This window comes from Eumetopias jubatus, unplaced genomic scaffold (assembly GCF_037043125.1).
Source record: "Eumetopias jubatus isolate StellerSeaLion01/CBP00866 unplaced genomic scaffold, mEumJub1_p1.0 scaffold_10, whole genome shotgun sequence".
NCBI lineage: Eukaryota > Metazoa > Chordata > Mammalia > Carnivora > Otariidae > Eumetopias > Eumetopias jubatus.
Window position 1 is genome coordinate 28,605,631 of NW_028274816.1, and position 17,300 is coordinate 28,622,930.

At 44.7% G+C, this 17,300-nt stretch overlaps 1 protein-coding gene across 2 annotated transcripts; it reads right to left on the reverse strand.

The window, feature by feature from the left end:
- Nucleotides 1-1,929: 1,929 nt before the first annotated feature.
- On the reverse strand, nt 1,930-17,208 carry KARS1 (lysyl-tRNA synthetase 1). 2 transcript variants are annotated; one of them, XM_028093511.2, is made up of 15 exons: nt 17,100-17,200; nt 14,173-14,352; nt 12,387-12,546; nt 11,254-11,419; nt 8,610-8,703; nt 7,863-8,049; nt 7,651-7,776; nt 6,428-6,547; nt 5,296-5,458; nt 5,014-5,187; nt 4,769-4,854; nt 4,351-4,436; nt 3,599-3,725; nt 2,740-2,883; nt 1,930-2,215 (listed from the first exon to the last, which is right to left on the reverse strand). In XM_028093511.2, the coding sequence occupies exons 2-15, from the start codon at nt 14,316-14,318 to the stop codon at nt 2,117-2,119; spliced, it is 1,878 nt and encodes a 625-aa protein (XP_027949312.1). In that variant the 5' UTR covers nt 14,319-14,352; nt 17,100-17,200; the 3' UTR covers nt 1,930-2,116. The 2 variants fall into 2 exon arrangements, with proteins under 2 accessions (XP_027949312.1, XP_027949322.1); XM_028093521.2 differs by lacking the exon at nt 14,173-14,352 and having other exon boundaries at nt 17,100-17,208.
- Nucleotides 17,209-17,300: the final 92 nt, after the last annotated feature.

Consider the following 17,300-nt stretch of genomic DNA (forward strand, 5'->3'; position numbering starts at 1 on the left):
TTATTTATTTGGGGTGCCTGGGTGGCTGTCATTAAGCGTCTGCCTTCGACTCAGGTCATGATCCCAGGGTCCTGGGATTGAGCCCCGCATCGGGCTCCCTGTTCAGCGGAGAGCCTGCTTCTCCCTCCCTTACTCCCCCTGCTTGTGTTCCCCCTCTCTCCCCGTGTCTCTCTCTGTGAAATAAATAAATAAAATCTTAAAAAAAAAATAAAAGATTTATTTATTTGAGAGAGCAAGCCCAAGTAGGAGGGGCAGAAGGAGAGGGAGAATCTCCAGCAGAGTGCGGAGCCTGACGTGGGGCTTGATCCCATGATCCTGAGACCACAACCTGAGCAGAAACCAAGAGTCAGATGCTCAACCGACTGCACTACCCAGGCGCCCGTAAACACATCTTTAAAGGTCACTCGTGACCTCAATGGTCCTTGTTGCCTTTTCCAGTGGTAGCATTGCTTGAAGTCCAGTAACGTATCTTGAACATACACCCTCTCCTTTGGGGAGGTGGTTTTCATTTTAACACTGTCTTACTGAAGGATGTGCCATCTGGAAGTGTTTCTTCTGAAATACTACCTGGTCATATACCACCACTGCCAAGTGCTCCTGGAGCCTGTGTTCAAACACCAGCGAGGGGTGGAGATGCTCAACACTCTCTGAGGTCAATTCCCAGTGAGGATTCTGTGCGCTCAGATCAGTGTACCAGCTACAGAAGTGACAACTTGCTGTGAAAGTAGACTGCTAAGCTGGTACACTTGCAGGTAATGCTGAGAGGCAAAAGACAAGTCCTTCATGGTAGGACTCATCGATAGCTTCCCCCAGCTGCCTCGTGTGTGGCTGGGGGCTCCGTTATAACAGCAGGCCCTCAGCCATACCCTCGACTCATTCTTAGCCCAGTTAAAATGAGCCGAAGGTAATGAGAAAAGTCCAGACTCACATTCAACGTCATACTGTTCCTGATGTCAAATTAGGTGTAAAACCCAACGCTCAACCTTTCCTCTCAAATTGCACTTCCTGTTTGTCCCATTTCAGTAAATGACAGCTCTTCAGTCGCTCAGACCCCAAACCTCAAAATCGTCTTTGAATCCTTTTTCTTACAACCCACCTCCCCTCACCAGATCCTATGAACCGGAGGACCAGGCGAAGTCCAATGACATGTAAGCACCTCCATTACTTCAAACTGTCAGCCGCCATCTCCCTTTCACTCTTGCCCTGCCCATGCTAACTACTGCAGTATTTTCAAAGCACTCTGCTCAAAACCCTCTAATGGCTTCTCGTGTCACTCCTAACAAAACACACACTCAGAGGGGCCAGATCACAGGCCCCTGTAAGCCATGCTGAGTGTGTGTCAGGCTTACAAGGGCCTGTGATCTGGCCCCTCAGGGACTTTGCTTACTCTTCTCCAGCCATACCAGAGGCTTTGCTTTTCCTCAAAAATGCAGTCCTCAGAGCGCCTGGCTGGCTCAGTTGCCTGGCAACTTTTGTTCTCAGGGGTGTAGAGATTACTTAAAAATAAAATCTTTAAAAAAAAAATGCAGTCTGCTAGTCTGGCTCACCCTTCTCTCCCCAGATCTCTACTTAAATGTCACCTAAAAGTTTTCCCTGATCACATATTTAAAATAGCACTGTCCCCCATCTACCTCCTTCTAGAATAGCACCTCTGTCCCCTCACCCCCTTTTTTTTATTATGTACCAGAAATATGTATTTAGTTGTTTCTTGTGTGGTTGCCCTCAACCCCTAAACAAATACAAGTTCCACAAAAGCAGGGACTTGGCTTTTGTTCACTGCTCTCCCCAACCCCCCAGCACAATGCCTGACACAGAGCAGACATCAATATAAATTTGGTGAATGAATAAAGTATAATCCTAAACATCCCCTACGCCAGTTGTCTGAGTAGAAGTTGACGCTCCATGGTAAACACAGTCATGAGACGCAAGTGGAGACAAATGGTTTATTTGGGAACAAGAAGTAAAAAGGAATTTTTAATTCCTCTTCTCTCTTCTGGTGGCTGAACCGAACCGTGATCGTCAAATGGAAAGCAACACACAAGAATTCCTCTGCGGTCCTTGAACTTGTGCAGAAATGCAGAGAGGCCTGAGTTACACGACTTGCAACGATGGTTTTCTAGACAGAAGTGCCAGCTGTTGTGCTTTCTAAGGTATCAGCGGGGGCTCCGCTCTCTTTCTTGTCTTCGGGTTTCATGGCAGGAAACAGAAGTACTTCCTATAGGAGAGAAAATGCACTTTGAGGAAAGCAGCACGCTCTTTTTCACAGCTATCCACCCATTCTTTTTGCTTCCGGTTATTGTTGCCACCCAGATCCAGAGATCTGGGTTTTTACTTCAACTCAGTCCCTCTCAATTATAGAGGATGGAAAAGAATGAGTGAACACAGAGCTTCTCTGACAGTAGGACTTCCCTATCTATAACAACGGGAATAAGAACAGCGTCTATGCCTCACAGGGCTGACTTAAGTTACATCAGAACGCACGCAGAGGGCTTTAGTGTGTTCCTTGGATCCTCAAGAAATGCAAATGACAAGTATTCTTTCTGTGTCAGGTAGAAAACTCCCCAGATCCCACTGTATCAGATGCCCTGACTGCTCTCCTGTGGAATCGTTTGTAACTGCTCTGCCTGCTCCTCCATCCAGCCCAAAGCCCCTTCCCTTCTTTCTTTTCCAGGCCTGCCCCACCCCGCCTCCAACAGCAGAGCTCCTTGGGGCAGTGCACGCTGGAGGGCTGCCAAGTACCTTGATGTTATTGGAGTCTGTGAGAAACATGGTGATGCGGTCGATGCCCATGCCCCAGCCAGCCGTGGGGGGGAGCCCGTATTCCAGGGCAGTGCAGAAGTTCTCATCTATGAACATGGCCTCATCGTCGCCAGCAGCCTTGGCCTACAAAGAGAACCAAACAGTGACACTGTTCCAGGCTGCGTGGTCTCTCAGGGTCTGAATGGGCGCATCAGCACATTCAGGGATAACTGTTCTGGGAATGCTCTGGACACCCAGCACGTCTTGGGAACTGGTTTCCCAGTAACTTCGGGATGGAGCCATTTCTTTCAAAGACCAGGTCAGGGCCGGTAAGCCCCACTTCACAACACACGAGACTTTCTCTGTGAGATAGAAACACCTCCAACTGCCCTAAGCTCTGTGAGTCCAGTGAGACTGATTTTCGGAGACTGAGGATTCCCAGGAGTCTTTCCCTCATTTCCTGAAGCTACCCATCCGTGGCAGTGCTGGTGCGGGCAGCCGGTGGGGGCTTTGTCCTCATTAATCTGCCTCTCACCCCAAAGCCACCTTAATATATGTATCTTTTAAGAAAAATGATGTTCTCATTAGGCAAATGTATTTTCAAGGCAAGCATCACACTCCCCACACAGATATGATCATGCCTAAGCTCCTCTATGTGGAAATTCTAGAGCCCAAACCAGCCAAGTTCTCCATCTTGAACTGTGACTTCCTCCAGTGAAGGCTGTGGCTTTACCCTTCATTTCTGTTGAAGCCACCCAGAGATGCAGACAATGACAGAGACCAGGGTTCAGGCCAACATTGTCTAGCGAGTGCGCACATGAGGAAACAGCTACCTCTGCCTCCCAACCCCCTTCCTGACCTTGGCCTGTTCTTCAAACAGCTGCCGCTGCCGCACAGGGTCGTTGAGCTCGGTGTAGGCATTGCATATTTCCTTCTTCATGACAAACAGCTCAAAGCGCTCAGTCAGACCCTCTTTAGAGCGGTGCCTGGTGACAAGAGACCAAAGGGGAGGCTGAATACACAGGTGCACTAGTAACATCTGCTACAAACACAAGAGTTCCTGAATTCCAGTTGATTCCTAAGTGTTGCGAATTGAGACCTGAGGCCCAGATGCATTCTAGCACCAAATCATTTGGTCCGGTGGTGAGGAGGATGAGAAACATGGAAGCTTCAGTCATCTTCCCAACACACCTGTGTGGAAGATGGGTGCACTGAACCATACCTCCTGTATTCATGCCCTTCTGTGCCCTGTCATGTGGACTCCGGGCTGCCCATAGCACTTGCTTTGGCCATGGGGACATCAGAAGCTTGCTATGTGTTTGCAACCTGGGGTTTATTCTTCTGGAACCTGGCCACTGGGTAAGGAAGCCCAGGCTACGCTGCCAGACAGAGGCCACATGAAGAGGCTCTGGAGGATGAGAACCCATGTGGAGAAGACAAAAGGTGCCTGAGTTCCCAGTTACAGCCACTTGAGTTGCCCTAGCTACCACTTTGTATAGCAGAAAGACTACCCAATGAACCCACAAACTTTTGAAAATTGTTGATTTGTGCCACTAAATTCTGAAGTTGTTATGCAGTAATAGGTAACCGAAATACCCTATTTTATCTTACCATTTAGCCAAAGGGCTCATTATCTGCGGGTGATCACAGATGAATGTAGGATTGATGCATGTCGTTTCTAGGAACTCCCCGACAAGCTTAAGGAAAAAGGAAAGCAGAGCTAGAGATCCTTTCTGAATGGCATTTGTCCCAGTCTTGGTGGAGGACTCCTACCAACTGCCTGCTGCTGCTGGGATGTATCTCAAGCCTCTCCAGGGCTGGTAAGGTTTAACTCAGATTACATAGCTACCTGGCACAGAGCTTAGTACAGCCAAGAGTTCAAAACTTGTTAATTCTCTTATTTCTCTCCTGAGGGCTTTCCTAAGAGGCTGTAGAAGTTAGTGCTGCACAGTGGAGTTCACCTTCATAGGGAGCAGGGGGCTGGTTACCACAGGATGAGGGCAAGTACTTGAAGAGCATGGTCGGTCACCTTATCAAGGAGCCTGGCTGTGGTCCGAGGTGGAGGGCATTCAACAGCTCTTGCCACACAGATGTCATCAAGAATTTTGCGAGTTTCTGTTGATATAAATGTACAAGTTAGGACAGACAACATTATATTACCCCAACTGAAAAGTATATAAAAAAGAATAGTGTGGGAAATTCTAGCCCTGACCTCATCTAATTCAGGGCCAAACCGGAAGCAGGCCTGTTCCGTGGAGGCAAGCATCACTTTACCTTCAGTTTCAAAGAGCCTGGTTTCTGGCAGCTTCACCCCCAAGGCCTTTTCAAGCTCGTCTACCATGCTGATTCTCCGGAAAGGGGGCGTGAAGTCAATCTCATAGGCTTCGCCCTCTGGGCCATCTGGATGGTAGGTGACCTTGTAACTGCCTGTAATGTGCTTCACCATCCCTGGGAAAGAAATCTGTCATTTAAAGAGGACCCACAGGAAGTCCTCCCGAAAGCAGCAAACCAGCCCTTCAGACACGTGTGAAAGACAAAGGAAACAGGAGAGGTCACCTGAAATCATCTTCTCTGTGATTTCCATGAGATCATGATAATCTGCATAGGCCATGTAGAATTCACAGGTGGTGAACTCAGGATTGTGAGTCAAATCAATTCCTTCATTTCGGAACTGGCGTCCAATTTCATAAACCCGGTCAATGCCACCAACCACCAGTATCTAGTAACACATGGCCAAGGTCATGGCAACTAATTTTAATGACTCTGGAAAGTTTGTCTACAAAAGCTAATTTAGTTTTCATAGCTCACCCATGTTTTCAAGTCTCCACCCAAATGCTGAGTACCCTACTCTCTTTAGACCTTTGTAGTGGACAGTCATCATTCATTTTGGTTGCTCAGGACCTCTGAATACTCTTCCTCTGTTGGGAAAGTACTTCCTCTTGTGAGTGTGAGGCTCGCCACGAAGTCTCTCTTGGGGTTAGGATGCAGGCATGTAACCCAAGCTCCCCACCAGTCAGACACACCCATGCAACTTTTGAAAGCTATTGAAAAAAGATGTATTACAGAAGCCCTAATGGCAATGACCTGTGCCTAGAGCCAGGATTATGAGCTATGTTAGCTGTCCCTAGTGGAAAAGATCCAGGTTCTCCATGGGAACAGCCCAGACAGGCCTGAGAATCATTTCCTAGTCCTATGGTCTCCAAGCCTGAATCTCTGATCCTCCCAGCTCCTGGGAATTGTAAGCTTCCTTATATATTTGTACACATTCTTCTTGTGCTTCAACTAGTTATAACAGCTTCTGTTGTCTACAAGGATTTTAAGTGACAGACTTCGGTATTTACTCTGATCGTTTATAATGTTGTCAGGTTCCAGACAGAGATCAAGCTTTTCTATAAAAGACTAAAATCAGATTTAATCCAAGGAGAACTATAAACTTAAAATAGGAGAACCAAAGCAGGTTAGGAGGAGCCGTACACCTAGGAAAGACAATCTCTTTGCCCTCTGACCTGTAATGCTCTACTGATCTTGTAGGGAACTTCTGGGAGTGTAACACTCACAGGACTGGCAGATTAGAATACTCTCCTGGCTGTTCTACCCTCACTGTTCCTCTTATTTCTAACTGCACCTACCTAGCCAGTGGATTTCCAGCCTTCTGCTTCAAGGAAAAGGGCATCCTCTTACTGATTACCTTATGGTAGAGTTCTGGAGCAATTCTCATGTATAAATTCATGTCCAGCTCATTGTGGTAGGTGATGAAAGGCTTGGCCACAGCTCCTCCTGGGATGACGTTCATCATGGGAGTTTCAATCTAAACGACAGGGAGAAACATTTAATCTTCAGACAGAGGGCCTCAAAACAGAGGCCTTGGGGCTAACTCAGGTTTTGCATGGCTATGTTCTAAGCCTGTTATACCCCCAAGTGAAAGTTAAGTCTAATAGTCATGTGCAGGTGCTTGACAAAAAAGTAGAGATGACCTAATTTTCTAGAAGCATCTCAATTTCTATTAATACCAAACACCATTAATTTAGTACCATAAATTTTCACAAGCTATAAATTAAATTTTTTTCAAAGATTTTATTTATTTGAGAGAGCGCGCGAGAGAGCAAGTACGAGCAGCAGGGAGAGGGAGAAGGAGGCTCCCCACTGAGCAGGGAGCCCGACGTGGGACTCGATCCCAGGACCCGGGATCATGACCTGAGCCAAAGGCAGATGCCTAACTGACTAAGCCACCCAGGTGCCCATAAATTAAATTTTTAATAAACACTGTAAGTTGGAATGCTTATATCCTTTGACTTAGTTATTATAGACATGCAAAAGACTCCAGAATATATTGGGGGGGGAACATCAGGTCCATTAGAATACATAGAGTGTGACCTCATTTATGTTTAAAGCAAAAAATAAAACCCTTCTAAAACATTTGCACACATACCTCATCTGCAACAAGCTCAAGTAGATAGGTATATATGCATAACAAGTGGTGTGGGAGGATACATATCAAACTCTAGTTTGGGGAAGGTAGTTGGGAGATATGAAAGGAGACTTTCAGTTTTGTTTCAGTTTCTTTGAATGTGTTTTACAATAACATGCGTTTACTTTTCCTATACAATTAAAACCTATTTTTTTTTAATGCTACAAAAAAGCAAAATGAGTTGGTAACACACTGAACGTGGTGGCATCATTAGTGTGCAGACGGCCCTATATTTTGTCCGTTATCTCAGAATTCAGGTCCTGCCTTCTTAATCAGGGCACTAAAAAAGCAAGGTGGAACAAAGACACTAGGAAAAAAGGGGTCTTTTCATTGAGTATGAACAATATGGACACAGGACATGGAAAAGGGGAAGAGAAAGAATAGTTAGAGGCAGACATAACAAGGCAGCTAGCTCATCGTGTCAGGTAAGAATTCTCCCTCACCTCTAGGAATCCCAACTCATCCAAGAAACTCCTTATATATGTGATGATCTTAGAGCGGATGATAAATTTCTGCCTCACAAAGTCATTCAGGATCAAGTCCAAGTATCTCTGACGATACCGTGTTTCCTAAACCAAAAGCAACAGACAGAAATCACTGCTAAGTCTGATCCAATGCCACAATAAATCACAGTGAGGAGGCCACAAGAGCTCACCTTGTCTTTGAGGCCAAAGTGGAGATGAGGTAACATATGCAAGCAAGGAGACAGCAGTGTGATCTCATAGGGAATGATGCTCAGCTCACCCTTCTTGGTTTTCCCAGGATTCCCCTGAACTCCAATTATGTCTCCCCGACGCAGTTTGTTATTGATGTGAATAAATTCTTCTTCTGATTTATAATTCCTGAAAGTAAAATGTACTTCGATATACAATATTCCAAATTAAAACTGACCACTGGTTTAGTTTTTTTTTTTTTAAGATTTTATTTATTTATTTTTAGAGAGAGAGTGCACAAGTGGGGGGAAGGGGAGAGGAACAGAGGGAATTTCAAGTAGACTCGTGCTGAGCACAGAGCCCCATGCAGGGCTCTATCTCATGACCTGAGCTGAAATCAACAGTTGGATGCTTAACTGACCCCATCCCCCACTAGTTTAGTTTTTAAAACTGACCTCTGGAATCTTCACCAAACTGCTGATGCCTAGTGTGCACCTGAGAAGAATCTTATATTCTTCTGTCAACTGCTCAAGTGTTATCCTCCACCTTTAACTGCTGAACAACCCGAGAGCAGTTGTTACTCTCTAGGTGACCAGATGGGCTTTTTATTCTCTATTCAGCCTTAATCAACCCTACCCAACTTTTTAACTTTAAATACAACAGGAAAGGGAGAGCACATGGGCCTTTGTCCTCAACCATGTTGCTCTGGGCCAATCTAGAAAGGCCTGCAATAGGTTATTTCTACATACCTGGAATTGGCCATGACTTGCAACTTGACCCCCTCTCCTCTAAGATCATAGAAGATGAGCTTTCCCCCAGAAGCTCTTTTGGCGTGTATCCTACCTAAAAAAAGAATAACAAAAATACTGACCAACAGAACCGGAAGCCATTTCGTGATATCAGTGCTAAAAAAGTTCCCTCTGCATTGTTTATGTCTGGGTACAGTGTCCTATGACCACAGACCAGAACAATTTGATTTTAGCCTGAGAGCTGAACCCAGTATTTTTCTTCATGGCAACAATCCTCATTAAATCAGTTAAAAATGAGCAGGAAGACCTGACTCCTGGAAAATGGCTGTGTTGGTGGCAGCATAGTTTCTGGATCTAACTCAATGCTCACATAAAAATAGAAAGCAAGACTAGACAAGCAAGGCCAAAAAGCTATGGATAAAATTTACAACAAAATTATGTGGGAAGATATTCCCATGAATCCCCAAATACGAGCCATGGGGTAGACCAACAAGAACCCTAAGACCTCCATATAGGAAAAAGCTGTAGGGAGCAATGAGGTATCTGATGGGTCTGAGAACTGGAAATTTCCAAAATGGCCATAGACAGTCACTGGAAAATGTGGCAGCTAACTGGAGGATGGCAGCTAAACCCAGAAGGGGATTTGCTCTGCCACATGGGTGAGCATAGGGGGCTGGGGCTGCACAAAGTCTAAATGAGCTGACGCCCTTCAGGGTAGCCCCAGGAATCTGCTAAATTTAACAGCCGGGGCTCCCTTCTAGGGCAAGGCCCACAAAACTGGAAAAGACCAAGAAAACACAGATAAAGGAAAGAGGAGGTCCAACATAAGTGAGGAAGGGGAAGAGAGACTGGAAATCTCAGGAAGCAAGCTGCTTTAATTCTGAACACTGAACAATAGAAGAGTGAGCTCAGTGAAGTTGGAAAAGCTATCTAAACTAAGCTTCCTTTTAACATTCAGGAAAACTAATTTCACATAAAAATAAGCAAGATATAAGCATTGAGGTCAAATATCAGTTATTAAATAAAAAAGCACTCGGGACAGACATGCTCAGAAAAAAAACAATTCTATCTCACAGTGAGCTGAAAGACATTAAGAAAATGACATGAAACAAAAAACCCCACAAATTAGAATCATTGAAAAACTAAGAAATGAAGTGACACATGAAAAAATCAGAAATAAAGTAAAAAATCATTTCAGAAATGAAAACTAAACTAGAAAAAAATAAGAGTGAATACAATAATGCTTTAAAAGAAACCAAGTGGGGAAAAAGAATAAAATTGAAGTCAAAGTATAAAGAAAGAGATAAAAAGGGTTTGAAAAAAGTGACAAATATTGAAAAGGGAAGATCCAACATATGGATACAAGGAGTCCCAAAAGAAAACCAAAGCAAGAAACAGAATACAAAAAAAAATCATATTCAAGAAAAATTTCCTAGAAGACTTGAAAATACATATTTGAAGGGCACACTATGTACCTGAGAATACTGACTCAGAGTGAGTAACATCAAGACACTTTTTTTTTTTTAAAAGATTTTATTTACTTATTTCACTGAGAGATACACAGCCAGAGAGGGAGCACGAGCAGGGGGGAGTGGCAGAGGGAGAAGCAGGCTTCCCGCAGAGCAGGGAGCCCAATGCAGGGCTTGATCCCAGGACCCTGGGACCATGACCTGAGCCGAAGGCAGACGCTTAACGACTGAGCCACCCAGGCGCCCCTAAGACGCCCCACGTTTTAGTAAAATTACTAGGCTTGAACCTTTGGGCATCTATGTATTGGCAGAGATTCTCTTTGGGTAGTTGGAATTACAGGTAATTAAATTTTTCTCTCTGCTTCTTTGAATGTTCTAAATTTTCTACCATTAATAGTTTCAGTATTTTTTGGGGAGGGGGCAAATAAGACAGATTTTTTAAAAAAAGATTTTATTTATTTAAGAGAGAGAGTGCGTGAGCACGCAGGTAAGTAGGGGGAGGAGCAGAGATAGGCAGAATCTCCAGGAGACTCTGTGCTGAGCACAGAGCATGACACAGGGCTCAATCCCAGGACCCTGAGATCATGACCTGAGCCGAAACTGAGAGTCAGATGCTCAACTGACTGAGCCACCCAGGCACCCAAAGACATTTTTTAGAGTAACCTCTATGCCCAAAGTGGGGCTTGAACTCACAACCCCAAGATCAAGAGTTGCATGCTCTATGGACTGAGCCTGCCAGGCACCCCATATTTTTTTTTTAATTAAGGAAAAGATCCCATGCAAGATACTAGAACTCCAAGATAACCATGTTCTAGAAATATAGCCTCAGTGCAAAACATCCTTAGGCCACAGGTGGGAATTTTTAGGAGCATGCAGCCATGGCTCCCACTGGTAAAAGTCCTCCTAAAGGACTATGAACTAGCAGCAGCATCAGCTCAGGAGTTCCCCTCAGAGAATGCCCTTTCCTCTGCAGCATCACCTCATCCGGAATACAATCTCATGTTTTAGGGCTGCTCTACTTCTTTCTGTGAATGAAATGGATCAGCCCTGTCCCTTGTTAAGTAGTAGCCTCAGACACAGACTACTTGAAAGCAAGACCAACTCAGACCTTCCTTTGTGCTCCTGTAGAGGCCTGTGCTGTGGGAGCACAGCAAACTGCCAGGGAGTCCTCCTACCTGCCACCTTTAAGGTGATGTCAGTCAGGTGATCCCCAGGCTGCAGGTGACTGTATTCTTGGATGAAATGTGTGAGCGAGATGTCAACGTGGAACTTGTGTGGGTATGGGTCTTCCCCATTGATCTTCAGTTGGTGGATTGCTTGGCTGCGGATCTTGAAGTATTGCTATTGGGGAAAGGGGGGAAAAGCCTTTGAGCAGTTGAACCTGGTCAGACCAGTGGGCCAAGTAGCACAGTACTGCATTCTGCCCCAGAGTGACTCTAATACATTGAGGTTTCCTTAACTGAGCCCTCCACACCTTTGAAATCCCAGTATTTGATACGGAGTGAGATGTGCACTTAAACTATACATGGTGGCCAAATTCATAGGTGGAAATGAAGGCCAGAACTCTGAAATGCAAGATTTAGTAAAAAGAAAAATTGGAATTCTACCTAAAATAAGTTTAATTTATACAGGTGGCCTTGGTTAGCACTTTTGTGGACACATCTGCATGGTGAGTTACTTATCTTTTTTCCTACTTTCCTACCTCTGGCTACACATTAAGACTTTTCCCCAAGACTGGCCTCTGGGGCCTGGAGGATGTAAAAAGGGAATATTCTAAGGCGGGGTCAGCACACTTTTTCCGATGCAACCACTCAACTCTGCTGCTGTTATGTGAAAGCACCCTTAGACCTATATAAACAAATGGGCATGGCTGTGCTCCAATACTATTTTATTTTCAAAACCAGGGAGGAGGGATGAGATGAAAGACAAGGGAAAGTGGATCTGGCCTACAGACTACAGTTTGCTAATCTCTGGTCCAAGGTAAACCCTAGCCAATCTTTAGGGAGATACCTTTTCTGGATTTGCTGTAAGGCTCAGCTAGTTTCAGGGGAGATTAATCAGTCACTTGGAAGTCCCAGATTCTCCCAAATGGCTGTTGAGAGTTGATGAGGAAAATGCTCATGGCCTGTGCCTTTTACCAGATGGAGTAGCAGCCTACCCCCAGCCCCCATCCATTTAGAGCAACCCAGAGCTGACTGCGTGTTCCAGTTCCTATTTATCTTCTTAGTTACCGGTCCCAAGGAATTGGCCTTAAGCCTCATCAAAAGCTTCCCCATGCCCAGCCAGAGTGGTGGTCCAGGGGACTCACATTTGGGTCCAGATTCTCCTCCTCAGCACCCACACCATTGTCAGTGGTGTGGTTGGTGGCAGCAGCTGTGGCCTGGCTTAGCTGTTTTTCACTGAGCTCCTTCTGCTTGGCCTCCTTCTCTGCTATTTTCTTCTCGGCTTTCAGGCGTCTCTTTAGCTCACTGTCGGGAAGATGCAAATGTTCAATGTGACAGTTGCCTGAAGAGTACTCTACTATGTTCGGTCCCATAACTACTTATCAAAAATATGAACAGCCTGGGGGGAAATGCTCTTGCCTGGTTCTACACCCCTACTTTTAGTCTCTTAGTCAACTCTATAGGTGAATTAAGACAAAGGAAAAGTAAGCTTAGAATAAATATGTGAAAAATCTTTCTCAGCCTTGGCTTTCCAGTGTGAGATCCCAACTAAAATCAAGATACCCCAGGACAAAGAAAAACCAAAACAGGCAACATCTCCAGCTCTGTCTGCCATCCCTCTCCTACAGCTCTCCAAGGAGTGGGTTAGTTTGGGGTAGGACAGGGTCGGGGAGAGATGGCTCCTAAGAGTTCAAGGAGACACATCACTGACAATCCTTCCCTCAGCACTGGTCAATACATGGACAATGGCCCTCAGTATTGGTCTGCCTACTGGAGCTTGATTCTGACAACAAACTGGGCAGAACAGTGTATAAACCAGCATAGAGTAGGGCATAATATTACATCTTTAGAGTCAGACTGCCTAGGACTAAATTCTGACACAGCTGTCTAGCAATTATAGGACCTTGGACAAGTGACTTCTCCCCATCTATAAACGGAAATAACAGAAGACACTCCCCTCCCCAAATATTATGAGGACCGAGATGACTCTGCCCTTAGCATTTAGTAAACACGCAAATGTGACCTCTCGTAGGTATCTTTCCCTATCTTAACCACTTCATTCTCTGCACCCAGGACAGAAATCTTAGATTTGGATACATTTCTGGTCAAATCCCGTACTATCTACACTCTGATCTGAAATCTTGGTATCTGAACCCAGAAACCAAACAGATTTGCAGAGGATATCCTCAGTATCCAAACAGAATTGGTCATTCAATCAAACCACCAATGTTTATCAAGTATTCTATAAAACCATGGCAAATGATACCAAGTCATGCTTGCATATTATCTGGCTTTCGGGCACAATCTTAATTTTCAGTATGAATTTAGAGTAAGTCAATTAAAAAAAATGAAGTGATGATTTGAAATAACCATTTTTAAGTAAGAAGACTGACTCCGAGGGCTTCAAAGTAGGTGTCTCTGGATGTAATCTGTCTTATAATAGTTGTGAAGGCAAACATTCCAGAACTGTATGATAGGCCTACTGTGCTGTATGTAATTCAGTCAGTATGCACTGGAGCCCATTTGTTTTTTTCCTAGCATTAACATAAAAAAACCTGTTTTTTTCCATTCTACTAGGTGTTGTTCTTTAAATCAAATTAATCCTAAGGAAAAATCCAAAAAGGTCGTAGAGATAGAACAAAGACCGGAAACCAAATTAATCTCAGGAGTAAACCAAGTCCAGAAAGACAAGAAAGGGAAAATAACGTTTGTTCTCAGCACTGTTCTAGTATAAGATCTACAAGTCACCTCAAGGATCTAGAGTGAGAATCTGTATTAAAGAAAAAATGAGAAACAACTATTGGTTTTCATTGTGGAGCTCTGTTTCCTTGGCAACAAGTCCAAAGACTTAGCCAGAGGCTTAACAGATAAGGACCTAAGTAAGGGAAGGATTTTTGCTCCCATAGCAACAACAAAGGTAAGGGCACCAACCTTCTTTTATCAGAAAGTGGCTTGTCCTTGTGAAGCGCTGTGAAAGGAGCAAGTTGATACAGTCGCAGCTCCCTCTGCCCCCATTGTGCCCAGGAGGTTTGGCGCAGGGACCCCCTAACAAGCCTTACAGCAGCTTGCGTCAACATGGCAGAACACCCCGGAACTAAAGATTACCACCACCTAACAGGAAACAGAGATGTGGTGTCAGATGGGACAAAACAGTATATACACACCCAACCAGCACTCCTACTCTTATGGGTGTGGGGCAGGGGGAGGTTGCACAACTTTTAAGTGTTCCACTAAAGACCCTCTTAACTGACAACAACCCTATAACACTCACTATGCTGCAACTCTGACAATGTTCTGTCCTTGCTATGGTAAAAAGGTACATATCTGGGTCAAAACTCAAGAGCAAGGCAATCAACAGTTTTTAGGTAGAAATGATCACAACGATCCAGAAAATAGGGAGACGGGACCAGAAGCAGTGTTTCTGAAGCCTCTGACATGTGGCTTCTCTCTTGGAGATTAAATACCTGGAAAAAGATGGCAATGGGAAGCATAAGAAATGTCACTGTCAATTGCAAACCCTAGATGAAGCTAAAAGCAAGCCACACAAAAGCACCTGAGTCAAAGATAAGATTTGTTTGAGCTCTAGGAACAAAAAGGAAAGTAGAATTTCAGGAAGGATCCTGGACTACATTAATTTGACTTTTCATTTGGAAATGAGTCACTTGGCACGCAGCCCATTTGTTTTAAAACTTGTTGAAAATAACTGGCATAACATGGTGCTCACTAAAGATGCAGACTGAGGAAGTCCCAAGAACAATTAAGATACAGAAGGAAATGTTAATCATTAAAAAAATTATTTTAGCCCCTTGGTCACTAGAGGAATATACATCAACAGCAGATTTTTTTTAAGACAATGTGAGGAGGTAAGGTGGAGGCAGCGTAAAGAGCATGGGCTGTGGAGTTCTGGACTTGGTTTTAGATCTCTGCTCCAGAGCCTGAATCAGTGACAGACCACACTTTAGGTATGCACACTTTAGCAATGCATTTAGTCACTCAGAGCCTGTTTATTAATTTGAAAAATGGACATTAATACTTTCCTTGCCAGGTTATTCTTGAGATTAGAAAGTTTATATAGTTCTAGCATAGTGTCTGACACATAAAACCTGCTTTTAAAAAGTGGTAGCTCTACTTAATCTAGAGGAGGTCAGTAGAAAGGAATTAGCCAAATTTCTCCTAAGCAAGGAGGCATTTATGACTTACAACCCTTAAATTCAATTACAGTTGACCTTTAAACAACATGGATTTTTGGGGCGCCTGGGTGGCTCAGTCGTTAAGCGTCTGCCTTCGGCTCAGGTCATGATCCCAGAGTCCTGGGATCGAGTCCCACACCGGGCTCCCTGCTCAGCGGGAAGCCTGCTTCTCCCTCTCCCACTCCCCCTGCTTGTGTTCCTGCTCTCTCTCTCTCTCTGTCAAATAAGTAAATAATAAAAAAAATCTTTAAATAAACAACATGGGTTTTAACTGTGCAAGGTCCATTTATATGCAGATTTTTGTGGGGGGAATAAATACAGTATAGCATTGTAAATGCATTTTCTCTTATGATTTTTTTTAAAAAAGATTCTATTTATTTATTTGACAGAAAGAGACACAGCGAGAGAGGGAACACAAGCAGGGGGAGTGGGAGCGGGAGAAGCAGACTCCCCTCCGAGCAGGGAGCCTGATGCGGGGCTCGATCCCAGGACCCTGGGATCATGACCTGAGCCGAAGGCAGACGCTTAACGACTGAGCCACCCAGGTGCCCCCATCTTATGATTCTCTATAAAAAACATTTTTTTCTGTTGCTTTACTGTAAGAATACAGTATATACGTAACATACAAAACACATGTTAATCAACTGTTTATGTTATTGAAAAGCTTCCAGTCAACAGTTGGTTATTCAATTTTGGGGGAGTCAAAAGTTACACTTGAACTTTCCATTATATGGGAGATGGTGCCCCTAACCTCTGAGTTACTCAAGGGTCAACTATACTGATGTAACAGATCAAAGTCCAAGCGATTTTCCCATATTCCATCCGGGTTCAGCAAAAGAACTGAGCCTCAATGCACTAAAGCAGCCATTATTTGTAATGAATTAACTTTTCTCCTAGGCATCTGGAATGGTACTAGTTATGCACTATTCTTGGGAGTACTGAGAAAACAAATCATTGCCTGTGTTCTGTGCTTCAACTGCAGAACCCTCATTGAGAGGGAATATGTTATATACGCCCAAGAATGCAGGACATAACCAATTAACGGAAGACTAACCTTGATATATTTATTTTTATCTTCACACTCCAACGATTTGGGGTGGTTAACAAAGATCTATCCAGCAGTGCTCCAAAGCGCAGCTTTAGTGTAACGGCTGAATCATACACCCTACTGTTAGACTTCGGTCATGCACTCAATACTCACAGATCCTTTAAATAACCCATATAAAAAGGTGCACAACAGTTTTAGAAAGGATCCATTTAATACATAAGATTCAGAATAGCCGAGGTGAGGCCAAGGAAAATTTGAAGGTCTTTCCGAAAAGCTCGGGTATTTTAACATTTCTCCAAAGGGAAACGAGGCGTGGCTCAATAAGGAAAGAACGCATTTTTTCAGACGGAGGGAAGGAAAGGAGTAAGTTTCGCTTTCCTCTAGTCAATTCTCCTTTCTCCTAACTCCAGAAATACGACCACAGGGCTCCGCCAGAGCCGGGCCCCGAGGCAACCTGGGGGATGTAGTTTCGGGGCGCAGCGGCTACGTCCCGGCGTGGCTGTACCCACGAGAACAGGCAGGAAGGCCCCAGGCACAGCCGCCTCGGCCGGAGCCTCGAGGCACTTCCTAGCCTGGACTGTCCGGCCGCAAAGACCTTAATAACTTGCGGCGATACTTACTTTTTGCTCAGTTTTGGCTCGCCGCCGTCCACTTTCACCTCAGCCCCGTGGACCGCAGCCATCTTTCCCGAGGGCCCGACCTAAAAGGGACGAGGGTCGCTTAGTAATTTCCAGGTCACGGCCGGAAGCTCCGCCTCTTCCGAGAGGAGGGGGCGGGCGCTCTTCGCGCGCTGCTGTTGCGCAGGCGCAGGGCGGGGCTTC

Excerpts from the sequence above, each read along its gene's own strand:
- KARS1 (XM_028093511.2), bottom strand. The coding sequence starts at position 14,318 with ATGTTGACGCAAGCTGCTGTAAGGCTTGTTAGGGGGTCCCTGCGCCAA. Across the intron at positions 11,420-12,386 it reads AGGAGAATCTGGACCCAAAT|CAATACTTCAAGATCCGCAG; the intron begins GTGAGTCCCCTG and ends TTTCCCCAATAG. Across the intron at positions 7,777-7,862 it reads ACTTTGGCCTCAAAGACAAG|GAAACACGGTATCGTCAGAG; the intron begins GTGAGCTCTTGT and ends CTTTTGGTTTAG.